This window comes from Argentina silus (genome assembly GCF_951799395.1).
Source record: "Argentina silus genome assembly, chromosome: 19".
Classification (NCBI taxonomy): domain Eukaryota; kingdom Metazoa; phylum Chordata; class Actinopteri; order Argentiniformes; family Argentinidae; genus Argentina; species Argentina silus.
Genome location: NC_139673.1, coordinates 10,534,381 through 10,556,481, shown reverse-complemented (window position 1 = coordinate 10,556,481; position 22,101 = coordinate 10,534,381). Strand labels below are relative to the sequence as shown.

Here is a 22,101-nt window from a genome sequence, read left to right as displayed (position 1 = left end):
AGCTAGGAAGGCGCTGATGGCAACAGATAAGTAAAAGGCGAAGTTCCCCGGACGCACGAGAACACACCAACTGAAGTTCTACATCCACCGTTTCACTGTGGACACTGGTTAAGGAAGCTTCACACTGGCTAAGGAGGCTTCAAACTGGCTAAGGAATTTAGGCTTCAAAAGGAACAGCGTAATAACGTACGGTTTACAAAAAGTTAGCCTCGCTTTTTTGTGCGTAAAGTTCTTTCATATCAAAACTATTTGTGATCTTATTTACAAAACATTGCTTTGACTATTTCTACGAATTTTCTACAAGGACGAGGACGTGGAAGTTTTGTTAAAAGTTTGCCATTGTGCACATAACTAATGACGGCAGAGGTCCAGCAGCCCCCAGCGCAGACTCCAGCCCAGAGCAGCCCGATGTCTGCTCCGGAGAAGCCGCACGGACAGACCACAGTGATGGAGACCGCCTCCTCCACCACCAAAACCAAGAAGACCAACGCTGGGATCCGCCGTCCAGAGAAACCTCCCTATTCCTACATAGCGCTGATAGTAATGGCTATCCAGAGCTCTCCCACCAAACGCCTCACGCTCAGCGAGATTTACCAGTTCCTACAGAGCCGTTTTCCGTTTTTCAGAGGCTCCTACCAAGGATGGAAGAATTCCGTGCGTCACAACTTGTCGCTGAACGAGTGTTTCATAAAGCTACCCAAGGGTCTCGGTCGGCCCGGGAAGGGCCACTATTGGACTATCGACCCGGCCAGCGAGTTCATGTTCGAGGAGGGATCCTTCCGAAGGAGGCCCCGCGGCTTCAGGCGTAAATGTCAGGCGCTGAAGCCAATGTACAGCATGATGAACGGCCTGGGATTCAACCACATCCCAGAGTCCTATAACTTCCAGGGGAGCGGCGGGGGCCTATCATGTCAGCCAAACGGTTTGTCTCTGGACAGTGGGATTGGGATGATGAACGGACACTTGGCAGGCAACATGGAGGGGATGGGTCTGACCGGGCACTCCATGTCCCACTTGTCGGCCAACAGTGGACATTCCTACATGGGGAGTTGCGCAGGATCCACAGGGAGCGAGTACCCCCACCACGACAATTCCGCCTCCCCACTTCTCACCAGCGGGGGAGTGATGGAACCTCATCCCGTCTACTCGAGCTCAGCCTCGGCCTGGGCTCCAACCCACTCGGCCTCCTTGAATAACGGAGCTTCTTACATCAAGCAGCAGCCGCTGTCTCCATGCAACCCCGGAGCGAACTCACTGCAGCCCAGCTTACCCTCGCACTCTCTAGACCAATCTTATCTGCATCAGAACGGACACAATACCACAGACCTGCAAGGTGAATATTACAAAAACTATTAGGCCTGCATATGATGTTTAAAATACGAGTAAGACTATTACAAATGTAATCATATGGGTTATAACTATACCCTCATAATTTCTTTGAATCAAATCAAAGAATGTTAAAGTATCTTATTTCTCAGTGAAATAATTTTTCACTGAAATGTTCACTAATTTAGCCTGGATCATTGGTATTTTGCAAAAAGAACAACAAATAAAACGATGATGTTACATGGCTTTAACATGAGTTCAATGGCCTACAATTTTGTATAAAAGCTGAACTACAGGCTTATATGATGTGCAACAATATGAGGGGTCATAGTGCATGTGTTTACATATGAGCAACTCGAAAATGTCATTGTTCGAATGACATGGGGTAGAGAAATTGAAGTATGATGCTGTTATCTTAGACATAAGGAAATTGATGCAAGAAAATAGGTCATCTAATTAGCTTCTAGCAAGGAAGTTAAGTACTTCTGCTTCCTGTCCTCATTTAACTGGGCTAGGAGTGGGCCAAATAACAAACAGCGGGTTTAACCCTCACTCTGTTTTCCTAATAAATTCCTGGAGGTGGTTAGAGGAGGCCGTGTCTGCTGGGACACGTGTTTAGAACGGTGCCAATCTAGGGCCAGCCAGCCCGGCCCCGGGGCACCGAGGAGTCCTCCGGGATTCGCGTGCGAGCAGGCCACTGTCAATTAGAGCTCTCCCACCCTCCAGCCCTCCAGACGTTCTCAGCCCTAACTATTCGTTTCGACAGTCCCAATCAGAGAGAAGACAGACCGGGGGTTTCCTCTCTGAATTTGTCTACCCAACTTATAATTATCTGACCACCAGTGAAAGACAAGTTCGACAGCATTTCGCCTCTAAGACAATCTGTTTGTTTATTATTCTGAACATATTAAGGCAATATGCTACATCAAGACAGATTTAATTCTATAAGATATCAACAATTTTAGAATAGGCAAAAACAGGCTAATTATCTGATGGTTTACCAATTGTTCTGTTATTGGGCAAAATCAACTATAGCCTGAAAATGGATATAATGTGCCACCAATTATCTTCTAGGTTATAGGCTCTCGAATATACACACTTTCAGCTCAGATAAATAGGATAAGTAAGTAGGTGGGCGTCGTGTGAAATTTGTTAAGTATTATTATTACACTTTTATTATTATTATAATTATTATTATTATGTTTTACTGGGCCCAGGATTCATGCTTAAATCAGCTTCAATAAAACCACTGATAGGCTTATAATAATAAAAACTACTTTCCCCCTTGAATTTCAGTTTGAAGTATGCCTATATTTATCTTCATACCGTTACATGTTTCCACTAAAATGTTCAGTTTGGTCATGAGATTCAATTGCAGCCAAATATAAATGCTGTTGTCTACAATGTGAGCATCATATTTTGCTCATCCACTCTTGCCAGGTAATTTTCTGAGTTTGTTTCAAGAAATGCATTAACATGAATTCTTCTGTGTCTGATTTAGGTATTCCACGGTACCATTCCCAGTCTCCCAGTATGTGTGACCGGAAGGAGTTCATCTTCTCCTTCAACGCGATGACGTCCTCATCGATGCATTCTCCAAGTAGCGGGTCCTACTATCATCACCAACAGGTCGCCTACCAGGACATCAAGCCCTGCGTGATGTGACGACACTTACAGTGAATAGGCTAATGGACACCACATCACTGACTTGAGCCACTAAAGCCATAAGCGGCTGCATGGCCGAGATGTGGGAGCTTGGAGCAACCTTTGGAGGTATAGGAGAGAAGGCACGTCCGCAGCGGTCCAACGCGTTGAGAGAGCAACAATAACGCCAGGGAACCCTGAAACTAAACACCGTTTCACACACAAAGGATTTGGTACAGAGACGGGCCATGCGTGCCAATGCAGATTTATTTTTTATTCAACGTTTATCTCTCTCAGAGACTGAGAAAGGAATAGAAATATCACAAAAAGCCTTGAGATGCTGGGCTATAATTTCGAGACATTTCTGCGTGCCACACTGAGAGGTAAAGCAGCGGCTGGTTGACACACACTCTCCGCGCATCTCAACCCCAGCTGCCGCTTGGTACGAGATCTGCAGGCGGATGACTACCACTTGAGAATCTGTGTTACTTTTATAATGTACAATAATACGTTTCATTTTTGTTTTTCATTCAAAAGACATATAACGGGGACATTTTAACTGATCCTTTGTCTTGCCTACTCAGCTCCATTGAAATTATCAATCTTTTTTTGTTCTAAGACGAGTTAGGTCCAAGAGCTTTTGGACTATCACATGCACCATGCGTTGATAACAATTGGGCATGATATGAATTAAGGAAAGATGAAGGCACTTTTTGAATAGCAAAGCGCAACTTCTTATTTATTCTGTGCATATTTCAATTGTATAATTATATCCACAATATTGGTGTATGCTTTACTGGCAATATTTGCCACGATGCTTTCTTATTTGTTGTAAAACGGAAATTGAAGTAAATGTAAGCACTGTTGTCTGTAGGTGTGTATATCCAAGTAGACACCCGTGTTATTTTTCAGCACTGTAGAAATTGTACATGATGTTATGCTGAGTATTGGCAAACGAGTGTCTTTATAGGTTAGTCTGTATATTACTACACACGATTTGTTTAAAATTAAACGTATTTGGCATGCAGTTTGAGTTCTGGCTGACACACCTAAACGTTCCGTTTCTATTATTTTTACACGACAAATGTTTTACTTTCGATGTGTTTAGACTACATTGCATACGGACAATAATTGGATAGCCAAACATTCCACATGTGTAGGGCAAAAGCAAGATATATTTTGTTAGCTTATTGTCTTTAAACTATTTCATCATAAAACAGGCTTCATGCCTAATATTAATATCGGACCTCCCATCCATGTATTCCCATGGTAGCCAAAACAGTCAACAAATATTTTAGTAGCCTTTACGCATATTAATAAATCTATTAAGTACTTTGTCGATTAGGCTATTTGGTCCTGCTAAATTAATGACGCAAAATTGCATTGGATATAAAGTAAAACAAATATCTGTAGGAGGTCGACGAAACTTATGTCGAATGTGTAACTGTGTAATCGGAGTGTATGTTGCAATTAACCCGTAACAAATCAAAACCAGCAGTGACGCGGAGAGGGCGAATTCGCCTCGGGTTTGGTTTCAGAAAGAGGGAGTTAACGCGTGGCCACCACCCAGAACCATTTCTCCTCTAACGGGCACACAGACTGCCTTTTCTCAAACACATGGCACTCTGGACATGGGGTTGCTTTTAGTGAAATATAGCCTAGATTATAGCCAATAGCTATTGCAGGAGGTTGAATTATTTTAAGTGTAAAGTTAGTTTTGATTATAAGCTAACTCTCACTGATCGCAATATGGCCTTATCTATCTCGGCCAATGTATGGTTTGCAAAATGTAAGCCTAAGTATTTTTCGATGTAAATAAGTCTACACGCATATCACACTACACCTGCCTAAGCACAGCAAGACAGCCATACCAGTCATATCTAACATGGACGTGTTGAAATGAGATTGTGGATTTCTCTGTTGGCAGAACAGCCAATTTGGGTGTGTGTTGAAAAGTGAATGGTGCAGTGTAGTATTAGGCCTATAGTAGGATATCTATGTAGTTTTTGTTCTTAGCCTACACATTTAACTTATGTAGACTATGCTGTTCCTTATATTCAATTTTGTAGACTCAAACCAAAACTATTCAACTTGATGCAAGGACGTTCTAAGTGCTTACAAGTAGGCTATGCCAAAAACCTATCATTGTAAAAATAAGAAGTGGAATAACACTGAGGTTACTTCACAGGTCTAGGTCAACTTATTTCAGTAGCATACTATAAAAGCAAAGAAAAAATAATATTCCAACATACATTTTATCGGAGAAATATGTTGCCTGTATTATTTTCATTTGCGACGAACCATACCCGACGAAGTGCAGGCTTGAGAATTATGCGCACGGACTCAATGATTTGAATTCACAAACGGTTTTCTTTAACTTGTCGCACACAGTTTAAAAAACACGCACACACACACACAAAATACCCCACAAATTTGCACATTATTTTTAGTTTCACTGAGTTCCCTTTTCTCAAAATAATTGCCTTGGGCTATACTAAGATACTTCACTGTCATGTCAACGTTTCAGCGAGAATTTATAAAACACAAAAACAAATAATATATCAATGTCTAACAGATTTACCACATTTGCTCACATGAAAAAAATTACAAATTACAGTTAGTGCTGAAATACCCCTAAAAAGCATTGGAAGTCTCTTTCCATACACAGAGAAGTATTGTAAGGAGTTATTCTCAATGTCAAGGGCTCTCCCACAACCATACCAGACTCACAGCAGGCTTGCTACAGGCCCTGCTGTGTAGAAGTGTCTGTGTGAGGCTGTGTGTGGCTCTAAGTAGCGATGTGTGGTTGTATGTATGTAGCTGTGTTATCTCACGAGGTGACCACTCTCTGAACCCCAGAGAAATTCCCTTGTATGAACACACACAGCATACGGGGGCAACTGGCTTCGGCACTCAGCGGCGGAGAGGGACCACACATTAGCGTGCTGATGACGTGAGCCGGGGAGGGGGCACGGTGCTGTTGGCGGGGCTCAGGGGGTGAGATTCCTGCGGGGGCTCCACAGCTGTTCCCTGGGTTGGGCTGGATGACAGCTCCATAAAAAGCCTGTGGCCTGGTCTGAAGAAACACACACGCAACGTGCTCATCCCTTGGTCTGAGGCCCAACGATACTGAACAACAGGACACCTCCCTGGCTGAGCTGGACAGAGCTGAACAGTAGCACACCAGATAAGTCACTGGGAAACAGTCCTAGGTGCTAGGCCAAGCAGAGAAACACACAGGGGGGGACCCTCTCTTAAGGGTGAGTGGATGTCATCACAGAGTTGGGGGGCTGCTAGTAGCACAGATATCACAACCAGGCAGCCATTCTGCACCTATCCGTTCATGAGGCCAGTGTGTGTTTGTGCATGATGAGATATGATACTTTGCACCCCTCCCCCCAACCCCCCCCCCCCCCCCCCTCCCACCCTACTGGCCTCTTTATGGGTAAGGGGGCATCTGGTACTACTACAACACATCACCCAGTCATCTCTGGACCCAAGTGTAGCCTGACCACGCTGAGCTCTAGTTCCTGTTGACCATAACATACTAGTAGGCTCCACACACACACACACCCACCCACACACACTCACACCCAGTCTCCTTATCTCTTGCTCCCCACATACCAAGCTCAGGCAAACTAATTAGACTTGTCAGAGCCTCTGATATGCTACCACAGGTTACGAAAGTAGCCATGCCACCAGTGAGGGGAGAGTTTGAATAGCATCCAATAGTGCATTAAACACATGCCACTGTGATCCTATGAAGGCGTATCCCACTTTAAGGTTAAACTAAGACAAGAGCACTATTCAAGAACACTATTGCTCCACCCATGTAAGCTTTAGGATTGATGATGAACCCTCTCAGATTGATACACCGGATTTACTTAATGTAGCAAAGGCAAAACAGTTGTGTGTCGGTCTGTGGTGTATGATAGTCATACCTTGGGCTGTGCGGGTTTGATACACGACGCATGCTTAAAACTCCATAAATACAGTTTATTTAGTACACAAAATATCCTGTAATTTTCTGATAGCATTACATGTACTGTAGGGTCTTTAACACTGCCCCGGTAAGGAAATGAAACTGTCAAGGAAGGATCCAGTAATGCAATACTGTCTAAACCTATCCTTCCTCTACGACATACGAGCATACAGGCTTGCCAATAGGGATGTAAGTTATGTATAAGAAAAGTAAAAGGAGTTACATACGGGTATATTAACAATCCAAAAAAACTCTGCTTAAGGCATTATTAAACATGTTTTTCACATTTCAAACTTCACTCCAGTACAGTGAAGGCCATCTCTTCCTTTAAAACACGCCCTTTTACTTCGGGCAGTGTTTTTTTTGCATCTGTTACTAAGGTGGTAGACTTGGAGGCAGGTAGTTTTCTAGGCGGAGACGGGCTCCTCGATCTCTGCTTGGTCACTGGTGCTGCCTGGCGGGGTGGTTTTAGCTGCTGTTTTCGGGCCTGTTGTTGGCCTGGGTCTCCTATTGGCCGGGCCGGGTCTCCGGCCTCCCCTCTGGCTCTTGGCCAGCTCGGCCTGCAGGCTGCTGCCGTTCAGGGAGAGCCCCTGCAGAGACTCCAGGGCCCGGTCTGCAGCCTGGGGGTCGTTGTAGTCCAGGAAGGCCCTGTGCTGGGCTCCCTGCCAGGTGAGCCTCAGGGGTGCTGCCTCTCTCTCCCGGAGGGCCACCTTCAGCTCGCTGACACGCAGCCCCGCGGGGATGCCCCCCAGGTAAACCGTGGTCACACTCAGGGGGGGCCTGCGCTCAGAGACGAAGCCATTACCCTCATCATCCCTGGCCCTCTCTCTGCCTCCATCTCTGCCCCCATCTCTACCTCTACCTCTGCCCCTACCACCCTCCCTACCTCTTCCCCTACCGCCCTCCCGGCCGCCCTCCCGGCCGCCCTCTCGGCCCTCCTCCCAGCCTTCCTCCCTGCCCTCCCCCCTGCTCTCTCTCCTTACTCTAGCTGGGCGGCGTCTGGGTTTCTGCTCATGCTCTCCTTCAGACTCCCGTCTGGGCTCCCCCTCTCCATCTTCTTGTGTGTTCCGTCTGGGCCTGCGTCTGGGGTCACGTTTGGGTTTCTGATCAGACTGTTGCCTGGGCTCCCTCCTGGGCTCCCTCCTGGGCTCTCTCCTGGCCCCCTCCCTGGCCCCTGCCGGGGGAGCCGTCCCCAGGGTGACATCCTTCCCTCCCTCCTCCTCCAGGTCTCTCAGCTTCTTCAGGATGGGGATCTTCTCCAGCATGTCTGTGTTTAGCTGCAGACAGACAAACAGGAGAGGCTCAGGACAGCTGAGGCATGGTCACACAGGGGGGTCAAGCCCAGCTCTGGGTCATGCAAGAGTTAGGGGCTTAAGGAAAGAAAGGGTGTGTCACAGTCTATTACGTTTAAGTGTTGAACACTACATGAGAGCTCATGCAACTGGAGATTACGTAAAGCCTCAGTGCCTAATACTTGGCACATAAACTACCGCTGCATATGATTTTCAGGCAGAAAAATAGATCATGTCAAACATCAAAGACCGTTGGTGACGCAACAAGCTAACACCCAATTAACAGCCCATTCCATGCATACAGTGTCCATGATCGTATAGGAAACGGACTGACGCTGTACTCAGGAATGCCGATAACCTCTTTGACCGTATCATTTTTTACCGGGAGGGATATTTCACTTCCCCCTGCGGCTAAATTAAGACAGCTCTCTTGATTTCCCAGAGCAGTGTGTCTCTGAGAAGCGCTTTGATGGCGGCCGGTGCGGTACAGGATATACAGGGCTATTGTTGTTACCTCGGCCCCCCCTGACCTGTCCTTCCACGGGGGCCCTGTGGAGCACAGCCAGGCCGGCCAGCCGCAGAGGCCTTTGATGATCAGACATGCCCTTCCTGCCTGTGGGGTTACCGGGCTTCACTACTGGCACTGGCACATCTCCAGGGACCCCGAGGTGAGGTGGGGAAGTCAACGTGTTTATGGGGGTAGGGGCCCTACGGTGTTACTTTGATGCGACACCCGCGTTACGTTTGTGTGCGCAGATGTTGAAGTTGTGCCAGCCCAAATGATGTGCGCACGTGAATTCACCTGCACACGCACAAAACGTTTCAACATATGCACAGATGAAAAACGTGAATTGTTTACTTTGAGCGTGCACAAGCCCTATCCTTTCAGCACACGCAGAGTTGTCTGGCTACGCTGCCTAGCTACGCTGCCTAGCTACGCTGCCTAGCTTATTCGACCAATCAAATAATTGCTTTAGTTCACGCCGGTCTCCTACTAGATAAAGGCAGGGAAAAGGTGATGAATAATCCTAACGGTTTCTAATCACCACATATTAAATAGTAGTAGTGGTATCTATTTTATAGACATTCTCTAACCGTTTTTTTTTTTTTTATATACCCAATATCAGCTCAGTTTACCCCAGGACCTACCAGGGTTCTTAGTGAATTTTTGTGCATGTAATGATGTAATTGAATCAATCCCTTCCTGATTTAATCTATCATGAAATGTTACAATAACCATGTTGCGTGCTCGGTAATTCGACATCCCAATTGGCTGAGTGACAACCAATCACGTGTCAACTGCCCGTGCCATCACCACATGGGGGTTTGGCACTATTGAACAGCCTCAGAAATAACGTGTGTGTGTGTGTGTGTGTGTGTGTGTGTGACAAAGTTGTTGCGTGCAAGGTGGATGTTTTGTGCACACATAGAGTAGCCTGTTTGTGTAGAAATAGGTTGAGCATGCGCACAAAAAAGGCGGCTCAGACATTCTCAGTGTTTTTAATCTGACGTCATTGCGTTGAAACTTGTCGCACAAGTGCACATGCACACACCGTTAGGTTTGCACGACTGGATATCCGCGTGCACGAATCAAACCTTCCCCTCGGCCTTAAGGGCCCTGAGTAATTCTGACCTCACCAGGAAAAACAATGAGCCCCAAACAATGAACCCCCAAGGAGTGACAGTGGTGACAACTGCAGGAGCCGGTCTAACTCCTTCTGCCAAGAGGTTGTGAGGTGACCATGTGTGTCTTCTGAAAAACACAGTCAACAGGGTGAGGTGTGATGGTGTACCTTAGACCAGATGATGCCCTGCGGTTTGGGGCGTTGGCAGTCGGTTTTGATGACTCTGGTGGGAGTGAGGATGTAGTCCACAGTCAGGTCATGACTCTCCATCAGCTCCTCTGGGATATCGACCACCTGTGCGACAAAGAAACAAACACCATGAAGTAGAGAATGACGGCGTAGCACGAGAATATCTAACCGTCTTTTTTCAAATGACTTCTTCTTAATGACAGAGACTTGATTCACAGCTGTCTATGGAGAAGTAACACAGTGTGAATCCCAATAGAATGAATGGGCTCACCTGGCAATCGTGGACGATGGTAACAACCACTGTGGTCTCTTTCACAGCCCCCATGCAGACCATCATGGCATACTCCATATCGGCAAAGCCCTCTCCTTTCCCTATCCGGTAACCTGAGGAGAACGAAGAGCACAGAGATGAGACCTCACAGTGAGGCAGATCTATGTCCCAGCCCAGCACTGACACAACCAACTCAACTCACCACAAAGACCTTGATGAATTGAAGAAGGTGTATTAGTGGGCTAGGATAAAAGCTTGCAAACCCTCCAGGACCAGGGTTGGTAGCCACAGCCTTCTAGAGGTCTGTCTGCCAGCTCTCACCTTTCTCAGACACGGCCACAGAGCCAACCACCAGCAGGTCCACATTGACCGGAGTATCCAAGCCTACGGGCACACTGAACTCCTTCACGCCCTGTGGGAAGAGAGAGAAGAGAGAGAGAGAGAGAGAGAGAGATGTTAGATTAACATTTGAATCCTGCAGAGAGGGATTGACAGGGCACAGCGGTGAGAGGGGCTGGCCTTACCTGGGAGGTGGAGCACACCCGTAGTTCCTCCTTGCTGGCTCCCTCTGGAGGGACGATCTTATTGAAGAGGCCAGTGCGAAGGCGCGGGGTCGGGACCAGTAAGGTTTTCCTTGCCTGGAAGCAAGACGCCAGCGATCATTAAGCCAAGAGAATCAAACCATGACCGCCTTTATCAAAATAATGCGTTTGGTAGAGAAGAAGAGAAGAAACCATGGTTTTCATTGTGATATTGTGGAGAGTACAAATGGAAAAAAACACACACGCACTAGAATCAAACATATTGTAGTGACTGGAAACTAGGTCTGGAATCCCATCTCATCTCGGAGATTCAAACTCCAGACGTCGGACGGCAAGGCGAGCACACTACCCCACATTCCAAAGAGAGTTCTCTCAGGTGGAAGTGACATAATAACACACTAACCCAGGCTAGGGTTATTAGACTGGAAAGACCTGATTCAAGCAGTAGGGCAAAGATGTGTGTCTTTAGCTATTATCAGGTGGCGATGGAGTGAGAGGTATCCAGCACTATTGGACCCTGGACTGTTGGATCATGGTAGTGTTTGACCCAGGTCAGGACTACCTGCAGAACAGCCAGCCGCGCCCCCTCCAGCGGCTTATCAGGGTCCACCTTCACCTCCTCTGTCTGGGTGAACACCTGCAGCTCAGAGACCTTGGCACAGGCCGTGTGGGCACCCTGGAGGCAGAGCAGAGGGGGACAAGGGGTGAAGAGAGGGGCGAGAGAGGGCACTTACGTGCAGAGTGCTAAGGCGCGCCTGCTGCTGTGGTCTGTCCGGGTTCACTTTGACTGTCTGGCTGGATTTGAACTCCTGCAGGGCTGTGAGTCTGTCACACGCTGGGACCGCCCCCTAACCACACACACAGGGCAACCACATACACAGACAGAACCATACACACAGCCATCACAACAAGTGGTTAAAAAGCGTTTGTAGCCAATATACTACATTGTCAAAAATAGATTAGTCTGAAATAGAGATTTCATGGTTTCGAGGACACTACTAAAGAGAAAGAAATGATAAAGCTGTAACATTGAATTATAATCCAATATATCATATACGATATGTGAATATCAATATCATATACGATATATGTGAATATCAATATAGCTTATACGATATATGTGAATATCAATATATCATGCTTTATATAATTATCAAAATGACCATAGCACTTTACCAATAGCACATTTAGCAATAGCACACTTAGCACGGTAGCACATGACAAATGAAAAATGCAATAAAGGAGGAACGTGACAATGCCTTCATCGATAAATAAAGCTTGATGAAGCTTGCTTAGATGACAGAAATGTACAGTGCTGACGATAGTGACAATGTCCTACCTTGAAATTTGGGATCCTGTTGTGAACAGGCCTTGGAAAGTTTGCAAGATTCTTGTCTTCGATGTAGTCCCAAACTTTCTCCCGGATGTCCCACTTCGTGGCACCTGGACAATAAACAATTAACATGCATGACTACATTACAGTAATAAACAAAGAGTAATGTTAAATGCAACTTCGTCAAGGCAACTGATACGATCCATTGGCATGCCGTAGCACAAGTGCTGTTAGCTACATTAAATGTCGCAATGATTTACCGGGATTAATCTTAATATCGGGTTCCATAATCCTCTTGATGATATGAACAATGACCTTACAAAGCACTAATAACAACTCAAACTAAGATAAAACAACCAAACTGAAGAAGAGACTGATTTGCGCACGTGGGAGTTCTGTAACATTGTATCAACAGCTGCTGTCAGTCGAGTTGTTTTTGCTGTATGGTGGCTTAGGAGGACCCATCTTCATCCTACACATTAGAACGCAAACATTTTAATAACGTTGATGGTCCAATGAAAAAATCATTTATTTTCTAACAAGGCGATAAATAATAAATTCTTATTTGAAATATGCTAAGAGTCATCATGCCACTTGTTACTTTTTCTATATCATAAATATTATACATTACATAACACTTTTTTTCTAACACTTTTCTTTGACTTCTCCCGTGCATTTAACACCATACAGCCCTTACTACTTGCGGTTAAGCTGATGTGGACTCCCCCATTGTTTCCTGGATTACGAACGACTTGACCAAAAGGCCACAGTTTGTACGGCTGCAGGGATATGTGTCGGACTGGGTGGTGAGCAGCACTGGCGCCCCCCAGGGGACAGTTCTGGCTCCCTACTTCTTCACCCTCTATACCTCGGACTTCAGGCACAACACAGATACTTGCCATTTGCAGAAGTTCTCGGACGATTCTGCAATCGTGGGACGTGTCAGTAGAGGCTAGGAGACCGAGTACAGAGGACTGGTGGACAGTTTTTTTTAGTGGTGTGACCCTCTGTGTCACCCTGGACACTGTGGAAGAGGTGGCCAATAGGAGGATGAGGACCAAACTCCTGGCCATCATGGACAATCCCTCCCTCCCATCCCCTACATGACACTTTGGCAGAGCAGAGAAGTTCCTTTAGCAACAGATTATTACAACCACGTTGCACTAAGGAGCACTATAAGAGTTCCTTTCTGCCTGTCGCAATAACACTGTACAACTCCTCCGGCTGGCTCGATCGGGGGGATATTAAATCATACTGGACTGTTCTTACTCTATATAATGTGTATTTTATTCTATTATTCTATTGTCACTTTATTTTGTTGTTGTTGTTTGTGATGTGAGCTGCTGTAACGCCTTAAATTCCCCTCGGGGATCAATAAAGTACCTATCTAACACGATCACATAACTAATTATGTGAAGAATAATTCTGAAAGTACTGAAACAACAAATTATTGTTCTGGTTTGATATGATCGTATTTATAAACGGAACCATTTAGCTCTAGTCTACGGTTCATTGTGTGTATCTGTTTGTCCCTGTGACTGCAGTCTCTTTGGTAAGTCTCTTCCTCCCTGATACTCTGTCCAGCCCCAGGTTGATGCGCAGCTAAAGACACTCTTCTTCTGTGGTGAAGGCCGGCCAATAAAATAGAGCCTCTCCATTAGGGTTCCTACAGGAAGAGGGGAAGAGACATTGTGCCACAGTACAGTACACAAACATCATGGGAGCTGGTTATAAACCTATTCATGTTTATAAATGTTTATAAATACGCTGTTAGACATTTATAGCTAAGCTGCAATGACGCCAACTGAATCTTACAAAATGGTACATTAATTATTTTTCCTGAATAAAGTTGGGCTTAATGTTTTTTTCTGGGAACTCTTTTAAATCACAGTTAAAAATAGAAAACTTCTGGCTGAATGAGAACTTGTTTACATCATGACAGAAATCTGGTTCTTGTTATCTTGTCATGTCTGTATTGAAACTCCAACAAAATACACCCCAGGAAGATAGAGGGAAGGGGGTAGAGAATAAAAAGGAAACTCTCTCACTCTGTTCTGGCAAAGTTTGTCCAGTATTTCATCATGGTCCTGCTAATCTGTCGTTCCTCCTCTGTCGTATTATCTATGAATGAAAAAACCTTTTTAGTTTGCTGCTGTTTCCAAGGGAAACCACAGTAGAGATGATAGTATTCATTTTCACAGTAACTTTACATTTTTACACATCTACCTTCAACCAAGATTCATTTTTTTGGGAAAAATGCAAATGACCAACTAATCCATGTCACATAACCAATATACTGACAATATTGCAACCGTGAGACATTTACTCCCTACCTCAATCCCCTAAGAACATAAAGTTGGCCTGCACTGAATAGTACAATCGATGTATACCTAACATCACTATGTCCTCTGTACAGAAGGGGGCACCAAACGCAAAGCCAATCTCATCAAAGTGATCTGCTTTCACAAAGTCTGGTCTGCAGACTCTTGAACATGGAGGGGCGCTGCTGGAACTCATAGCAGTAGATTGAGAAACCAGAATCTTGGAGAGACATAAAGGAGACACACCCATGTGAAAAGTGGCACCACTTGTCATAAAGTTACACAATTATCCAGAAATGAATTCAAACCGAATATTGTAATATTTTCCAGAATGATAAAACTGACCAGATATTCTGAATTAAAAATGCCATCGTTAGATCCAGATCACACTGGATATCTCACCTCTACACCCTCGGGCCCCCTGGACAGCTGGGATCACCATAAGAAGATCAGGATCTCCCATCAGGTCTAAAAGGTCTAAAAGGGGTCTCTGATCTGGACAGGATCCTCTGTGTCACTAAAGTACTCATCCACAATGATACCCAGGGCCAATTCAGGGAGACGCTGCCAGAGAGTTACATGCTTTAGAGAGACCCCTGAGAGTGACCCCCGACCCCACAAGCAGACCACTGAAAGGCATAGCTTGACTATCTGATTAGTCAGTCTGTCTTTGCTGTGCGTAAAAAACACTTGTGTGATAGCAATGTGTACTGTTAAAAACAGGAACCAATGAAACTATAATTGAGAAAACTATAATTGAAAAAAATACTTTACCAATCTCTTTCTGAAGCATAAATGCCAGTATCATCGTCATGGTTTCACGAGACATTCTAAGTTCCCACCCAGGAAATAGCATAAACTGGTGGAAAAATGTATCAAGTTACTCCCAGCATTTCTATTCATTTCATGAGAGTCAAAACACTGCATATTATATTTACAGTAAGAGTCAGGTTTTTCTAAAAGTGCAATATCTGATGACATATATGGGAGTGCGGGTAGGGCTGCGTGAAGCCCACAGATCACGGTGCTCACCAGCCCCACAGATCCACCGGCCCATCCACTGGCCCCCGGCACACAGATCAACCAGCCCACTGGGAATTCTCCCGGGTGCTCCAGATGGCCAGTCCGCTACAGGCCCCAATACAGACAGACATGCAGTCCAATCCATGTTCATCCACCTATCCATCAGTTTTCCTGGCTGGAGGTCATAGGTCATAAATACACATATAAAAAAACCCTGACACCGCCAGAAGACTCTCCGACGATGGTGACAGATCCTGGGTCGCCCCCCGAAGCTGCTGGTGGTCTCCTGGATCCAGAACAGGGCACACACATGATCTAGAATACATACTTTCCTGCCCATTTCCAGTAGTGGAGAATCACACAGATCAGATGGAACAGATGTGAATTGATCACATTGACCATAGACAGTATGGCTAGAAGTAGACTGCAGCTTATCCTGATATACCCAGACAGTATTGGATGATGACCACCACCACATCCCCAAAGGCAGCCAATGAGGAGCCATCGTAGAGCGAAGTCCCTCCCATGAGGAAGCCCCCACCATGGATCCAGAACATCACCTGTGAGACGGACAGACAGGAACGCAGACCGACAGACAGACTGTAATTTCACCTTACAGCCCTCTGCAATACCATAATCATACTGTATTTTCTTGATGGAAGGTTTATCCTCAAGACCAAAACCAGCACCTCCATCTTTTTTTTGTGTACTGTGTTAGATATGATTATGTCTGTGTGCCAAGGTCTCTCCTGACAGGTGGTTTCCCCAGGTCCCCAGGTTTGACTGGTGTGTAGACGTTACGGTACAGGCAGTCCTCTGAGGTGCTCAGGACAGGGAACCAACCACCATACAGATCTCCCATCTGCCTGGTGTGGTTCATGTTCTGCAGACATCTTAGAGCTCAGAGGGCAGAGGAGGTGGCATCACAATATAAATGATCAATAGCTAATCAATATGAGTAACACCTAATTACAACTTATTAATATGTTCACATTCAAAATGGCCTATAACACGTGAGTACTTGCTACATGTCTCTTTCTGATAGCCTACCTACCTGCCTGCCTGTCTATTTATCTGTCTGACTTTCTGCCTGTCTGTTGGTCTGTCTGTCTGTCTTGCTGCCTGTCTCTTCCTCTCTCTCTGGTCTTTAAGTGCTCATACAGAGGGGGGTAGGTCTTGGCGTCTCTCAGTCCCTGCCACGCTTGCGGAGGCTGGGGGGCCTGGAATCTCAGGGGCCTGATTGGGGGCTAAGTGAAGGGGGCACCCAGGTAGGCAGAAACTGTCCTCTGTGTCTCCTTCACTCTGACCAGCCTGCCCTCCAGAAGACCATGCTTGGTATGGACCCTGAGGGGGCTCTCCTCATCCCCTGAAAATGATTAGGATCTTAGAGAAAAGGCATCATACATTCACAAGCATAGAAAAGCACAGAAATAAACATAAGCTTCTTGCTCCCAGAAAAGCAAAAGTCAAGTTTCCAGCTACACCAACTGTGTTCCCAACGATAGGATTATAAAGGAATCTTACAAAATAGCTTTTGATTGTTTGTTGTGTTATTTGAAGCAAACACATTTAATAGCATGTACTGGAAACTCTTACCTTCACCTATATGGAAACTTCCACACAGCAGGCTCAGATTTATCCATTTATCCAAGAGAGACTCTTCTGCCCTGACCCGTCATAGTGGTGCCAGAGAGATTATCAATACACATCTGTAGAATACCAAACCACATGAATATCTATTTCACTATTCACCAATTTACATAATCTCTATACATTAATGCAAATTGCATCCATATGTAGTGGGTAACCAAATATCTATATATCTGAGAGAAAAGCACGGCCTCCGGCTGCAGGAATATGAACCGTATGGAACCCAATTCAGTTATGCATTTAGGAGATCTGTGGGAGACTGAGGACTGAGATGCTCTTTATATTGCAGGCTGGCAACATAAGTGCATCTGAACTCCAATTCAACCTGTTATGGACTTTCTAAAAAGCTAGTGGAGTTGATTCAGTTTGGCATGATCAAATGTCAAACACCAGCTTGAAAGGAGGGGGGGCACTCTTCTGAAAGAACATCCTGATTCATTTTAATCTGCAAGCTGCCAGGCCGTGCACTGGCAAATCAGACATTGTCATGCTACCAACCCAACTTGTTTGCCTTGGGTTCATTTCCAATGAATGCTCAGTGAGCTCCTGGATGTCCCCTGCCCTTTTACATTTGTGTCATGTTCAGAAACAGAGTGTTCATCATCAACAAAGAGTTGCTAATTTACTAGATCAACCAAGGATTAATGAACATGAATCTATCACTGTTGATTGACAGACTAATAAATTGTCCTGGAGAGCACTATCCCATGTCAAAGTGAGCTTCCTAAGACTGCATTGGAATAAACTTTACAGCTGGCTCTAGGGTTTTTCTTTGCATGACTACAAAACTTATATCATAGAAGGGCAACTGTGCTTCTTGTGTAACCTACTGTACTTAAAGCGGAAATTATAGAAGCCATTATTCATTGTCTTTAACTTTAACTTTTTATCTCATGTCTCTCACCTCTGTAAAACTTGTCACCTCGTGCCGACGTGGTACACTAGTTCCTGCTCCCAAATACTGTCATCGTGGATGAAAGACGGAGACAATTATTTCTGCATGTGTTGCACATCAAAAAGACACCGTCTCAACTGCCAAACCGCTCTGACTCTATTCCATACAAGGTGAAGGGAAGGACGAGCACCTATCACTGCGCACCTTTTGAACAGATAAGTCTAACCTGGTTTATCTGTTCGCCAATGCTCTATTCTCATGCAGTAGTACAAGCAAGCTCTACAGTAACTATCAACTGTGTTAGTGAGGGAGTTCCTTGTGAGAACATTAGAAGCCTTTGTTTTGGCATACAGTATCTGTGTGCATATCCTGCATGTAACTGACTGCTTATTATGATGCCATTCCTCCCCAACTTCAGATGAATGATGGATTATTGCCCCAATGGAACCATATATCAATGAACTGAACTGTATTGTTTATTAAGAGGAAGTGAAGAAGAGCATACTGATAGTCATGACTAGTAGTCATTGAACTGAGCCAAGTGGTGATGTCTGCCTAAATTACAAGAGTGCCATTGATCTAAAGATACACTTTTTGCTTTTACGCTACTTTTCTTCCTCCAGTAATAGATTTTATTTGGAAATGCTCACTGTATTGGGAGAAACAGCATGATATATCAGGTTCAACTATTAATCTTCTATATTTCTATATAGAATAAAGAGGTAGAGAGAGGAGTCATTCAGTGCAGTGATAGATTGTAGTGATTCAGAGTGGGGGGTCAGGGAGTGTCTGTGTCTCTGAGCCCAGGCCGGGTGCCTCTCATGTGGGAGCAGAGACGAGGCCTGCAGGCCCCTGGCCCAGGGAGTGCCCAGCCACACTGCTCTCCAGGGGCTTGAAGCCCACCTCCTCCACAGGGATGCCAAAGGCCCGCAGCTTGGCCTCGTAGGTCCTGAGCAGGTCATTGTGAGCCTGGTGATCAGACAGAAACATCCATGTTAAAATGGCTAACAACAGTTATGAGTGATATATCTCTACAGTTACATGAGTCCTTTTGCTCAATGGTCCTAATGAAGCTGTTCAGAGTGAGGAGGAGATGTTTACCAATCTGTGTTTTATACCATACCATTCTGTAGTATGTGTGCGTCTGCTTCTATTGAATGTTACTTTTACTATTCAGCAGTAGCGTTGTGTTTTGGGGCGTAAACAACTTTTCAGAATGTTCTTGGGGACCTTGATAGTTTCTCTAGAAGTTTCTATGTGTCAGCAAACTGCAGGTTACTTCCATTTCTGCCTACAAATTGTGTGTTCTATGATAGTATCCTTGAGTTTACTTCTGTCTTTATGATGCATGTGATCTCCCCTGCACTTACTTGAATAATGCTTCTCCTGAAGACAATCTCTAGACTTCGAGGGTAACTTTTCCTCAACAAGAGTTATGCACTTGCATAAAAAAAAAAAAATCTGTTTGGGGCTGATGAACTCACCTTACAAACTCGAGCAAGCTCATACTGCAGGTCTTTGATTGCAAAGTTCTTGGAGTCCAAAACTTCCTGCAGGAAAAATAAACAAACGGTGCAGTAAAAGATGTGGTGGGTGTGGAGACACAAATTATGTGCCAGTTGTTTATCTTGAATTGTGTCCTGCACATTGAGTACACTATGTCCTCTACTACTGGAGGTTACAGATGATTTGGTACTGTAGTATGTGGGGTTCAGTAGTAGTAGTAGTATATTTTGTGTGTGTGTGTGTGTGTGTGTGTGTGTGTGTGTGTCTGTGTGTGTGTGTGTGTGTGTGTGTGTGTGTGTGTTTGTGTGTGTGTGTGTGTGAGAACGGTGGGCTTTGGATGAGGACAGTACCTCCAGTTTGCGTGTGACCACGCTGAGGGCGGTGTGGTCCAGGTTGGAGGTAGACAGCACCTCGTTGAGCTGGGCCTCCTTCTTCTCCAGTGTGTCATTCAAGGCCCCCAGCTTCCTCTCCAGCAGCAGGTTCTTGAAGCCACTCTTTTGCTGCACCTCCTGGATGGCCTGGGTGAACTTCTTATACAGGTCATCCCTCTCCACCTGGACCTGCACCACAGAGAGGGCTCTGCTTAGCTCAGATCCATTTGATGGAATTACATTTTGATTAAAATATCTGCTGTTTCATTTTTGCCATTACAGGGTGTTTGACTGTACAGTGTGTTGTGACCTTTGGGTAAAATGCACTATAAATTCAAAAACTTGAAACTTATTTGGATGTGTATACAGGGGAGACCAAGCCAATCCTACGATAGTAATGAAAATATTATGGATGCAGTGTATTTTGGATGACTTCCAAGTAAATTAATCCTTCTGGGTTTCACCGAGTTCATTAGAGCTGTGCTCTCAAACACAAACACATTTTCACAGAACAAGAAGTACTAAACATTACACTTCCATGACATCACACCATGAGCAACAATAGCAAGAATACTCCCCTGTGTTTTATTAGAGTATTATGGAAGAACACTGCTTCCTGTGTAGGGGCTTCTTCAGTTGGCTGGAATGCACTGGCACGGTTGGGGTTTGTGTTTGTGTTTGTTTTGATGTGACGTAAATCGCAGCCTCTTACCTTAGTAAACCTCTGCTCCAGTACTTCATGTTCCCATTTCAGGTCTTTCATCTCTTTGTCTGCCACCTTCAGACGTGCTTTGGCCCCCTGTCAGAAGAGGTAGTGTCGTCATCATCATCATCACCACCGCTCTCTTTACATTCCAATGTCACATATTCCTGAATTCCTGAGTCTTTTAACCACATATTATTCACATGTTCTGAATAACTATCATCACCAACTCATATGTATAATAGTATATTGTTTGGACTGTAACCCACCGCCAGGGAGGCCTTGTCCTTCTCGTAGTTGGCCAGTTGTTTCTGGAGGTCGGACACCTCCTCCTTGGCCCTCTGCAGGGGCTCCGTCAGACGCTTGTTCTGCAGCAGCACCTCCGCCATCTCCTTCTCCAGACGCTCCTCCTTCCTCTTCATCTCCTCCACTTGTTCCTGAGAAAAGACAGGCCCCGTGATCAGCAACTGGTAGCACGGCCATGATCAAGGAACTCACGTGGTTGTGGTGGATCTCTCACCTTCAGTGAGTTGATGAGGGCCAGGTTATTGAGCGTGATGTCGTTGTAATAGTTCTTGATGTCACTGAAGGCCTTCTCGTGGTTCTTCATCAGCGTGTTGATCTGGCTATTCTTCCTCTCCTCAATCTCATGGATCTCCGTCTTCCTCCTCAGGTCCTGCTCCTGACGCAGCACCTGCATCTTCTTCTCGTACTTCGCCTCAATTTCTACTCAGTCAAACAGCGACAGAGAGTTCGTTGCGAGTTATTTTGAGTTCTGTGTATGTTTGCTGACTGCAGTTCGAGTGCCATCTAGGATATTGATTTATATTCACCTCTCACTTGTCTCTCAAAGTCATTTCTGGTTTTGGTTATTTCCTCGTGATGTTTCTGCTCAAATGAAAAAGAATAAAAATCAATGTCCTGGCATCATAAAAGTTGGAAGGAAAGACATGATATGAAAATAGGGGGAACTAATCAGACAATTAGATGAAAAGCTCTCATTGACTGTGTGTACACTTGTCTACAGCTGTGTATACTTTACATTACATTTACATTTATGGCATTTAGCAGACACCTTTATCCAAAGCGACTTACAACAAATACATTTGTTTAAGTAAGTGAATCATCTATCCATCAGTCATCATAAGACAAAGTAATCAATGCTCAGAAGGATATATATATCTTTTTTTTTAACAGTTGAGAAACTTGTACAGGGTAGTATACCAAGAGAGATGGACGGCACCACGCACCAGTTTGAGGCCTTTGACAAGGTTCTCGTTGGAGAGCTCTTGCTCCTTGAAGTCCACCTTGAGGGCGCGCATGCCCTTACGGAGGTCGTTCTCCAGTTCGCCTTGATCCTTCTGCATCAGCTTGGTGCTGACGACGCCCTCCGCCTTCAGTTCCGATATACTGTTCTGGTGCTCGTAC

General features: G+C 45.1%; 3 protein-coding genes and 1 pseudogene across 6 annotated transcripts in view; 1 reads left to right on the top strand and 3 right to left on the bottom strand.

Moving 5' to 3' along the window:
* The first annotated feature begins 63 nt into the window (after positions 1 to 63).
* foxf1 (forkhead box F1) lies at positions 64 to 3,997 on the top strand. The gene is made up of 2 exons (XM_083691107.1): positions 64 to 1,333; positions 2,828 to 3,997. Exons 1-2 carry the CDS (start codon positions 355 to 357, stop codon positions 2,989 to 2,991), a joined length of 1,143 nt encoding a protein of 380 aa, XP_083547233.1. The 5' UTR covers positions 64 to 354; the 3' UTR covers positions 2,992 to 3,997.
* A 2,955-nt stretch (positions 3,998 to 6,952) lies between these two features.
* Positions 6,953 to 12,676, bottom strand: mthfsd (methenyltetrahydrofolate synthetase domain containing). 3 transcript variants are annotated; one of them, XM_083691572.1, is made up of 9 exons: positions 12,465 to 12,676; positions 12,211 to 12,314; positions 11,660 to 11,719; positions 11,434 to 11,547; positions 10,854 to 10,967; positions 10,651 to 10,741; positions 10,330 to 10,442; positions 10,038 to 10,163; positions 6,953 to 8,229 (listed from the first exon to the last, which is right to left on the bottom strand). In XM_083691572.1, exons 1-9 carry the CDS (start codon positions 12,490 to 12,492, stop codon positions 7,360 to 7,362), a joined length of 1,620 nt encoding a protein of 539 aa, XP_083547698.1. In that variant the 5' UTR covers positions 12,493 to 12,676; the 3' UTR covers positions 6,953 to 7,359. The 3 variants fall into 3 exon arrangements, with proteins under 3 accessions (XP_083547698.1, XP_083547700.1, XP_083547699.1); XM_083691574.1 differs by lacking the exon at positions 11,434 to 11,547 and having other exon boundaries at positions 11,606 to 11,719; XM_083691573.1 differs by lacking the exon at positions 11,660 to 11,719.
* A 1,130-nt stretch (positions 12,677 to 13,806) lies between these two features.
* LOC310819576 (fatty acyl-CoA hydrolase precursor, medium chain-like) lies at positions 13,807 to 17,257 on the bottom strand (annotated as a pseudogene). Its single transcript has 9 exons — positions 17,145 to 17,257; positions 16,710 to 16,914; positions 16,303 to 16,441; positions 15,750 to 16,108; positions 15,295 to 15,384; positions 14,928 to 15,089; positions 14,595 to 14,745; positions 14,253 to 14,325; positions 13,807 to 13,870 (listed from the first exon to the last, which is right to left on the bottom strand). The product of its transcript is annotated as a fatty acyl-CoA hydrolase precursor, medium chain-like (transcript).
* Positions 17,258 to 18,562: 1,305 nt separating this feature from the next.
* The window catches only part of drc4 (dynein regulatory complex subunit 4), a 4,648-nt gene continuing 1,109 nt past the window's right edge, over positions 18,563 to 22,101 (bottom strand). Inside the window, exons 4-11 of the mRNA XM_083690980.1 lie at positions 21,924 to 22,101; positions 21,507 to 21,561; positions 21,194 to 21,399; positions 20,943 to 21,110; positions 20,683 to 20,769; positions 19,950 to 20,159; positions 19,578 to 19,643; positions 18,563 to 19,062 (exon numbers count right to left, since the gene is read on the bottom strand). The exon at positions 21,924 to 22,101 is cut by the window's right edge and continues 29 nt beyond it. Of these exons, the coding sequence (XP_083547106.1) occupies positions 18,913 to 19,062; positions 19,578 to 19,643; positions 19,950 to 20,159; positions 20,683 to 20,769; positions 20,943 to 21,110; positions 21,194 to 21,399; positions 21,507 to 21,561; positions 21,924 to 22,101 (1,120 nt within the window). The 3' untranslated portion in view covers positions 18,563 to 18,912. The remainder of the gene's footprint in view (positions 19,063 to 19,577; positions 19,644 to 19,949; positions 20,160 to 20,682; positions 20,770 to 20,942; positions 21,111 to 21,193; positions 21,400 to 21,506; positions 21,562 to 21,923) is intronic.

What these genes read in the sequence shown, in the direction of transcription:
- foxf1 (XM_083691107.1), top strand. Translation starts at nt 355, where the DNA reads ATGACGGCAGAGGTCCAGCAGCCCCCAGCGCAGACTCCAGCCCAGAGC. An exon ending in CAATACCACAGACCTGCAAG is followed by an intron (nt 1,334 to 2,827) that starts GTGAATATTACA and finishes TGTCTGATTTAG; the next exon opens with GTATTCCACGGTACCATTCC.
- mthfsd (XM_083691572.1), bottom strand. Translation starts at nt 12,492, where the DNA reads ATGGAACCCGATATTAAGATTAATCCCG. An exon ending in GGGTGTGCTCCACCTCCCAG is followed by an intron (nt 10,742 to 10,853) that starts GTAAGGCCAGCC and finishes CTCTTCCCACAG; the next exon opens with GGCGTGAAGGAGTTCAGTGT. An exon ending in CCATCGTCCACGATTGCCAG is followed by an intron (nt 10,164 to 10,329) that starts GTGAGCCCATTC and finishes TTTGTCGCACAG; the next exon opens with GTGGTCGATATCCCAGAGGA.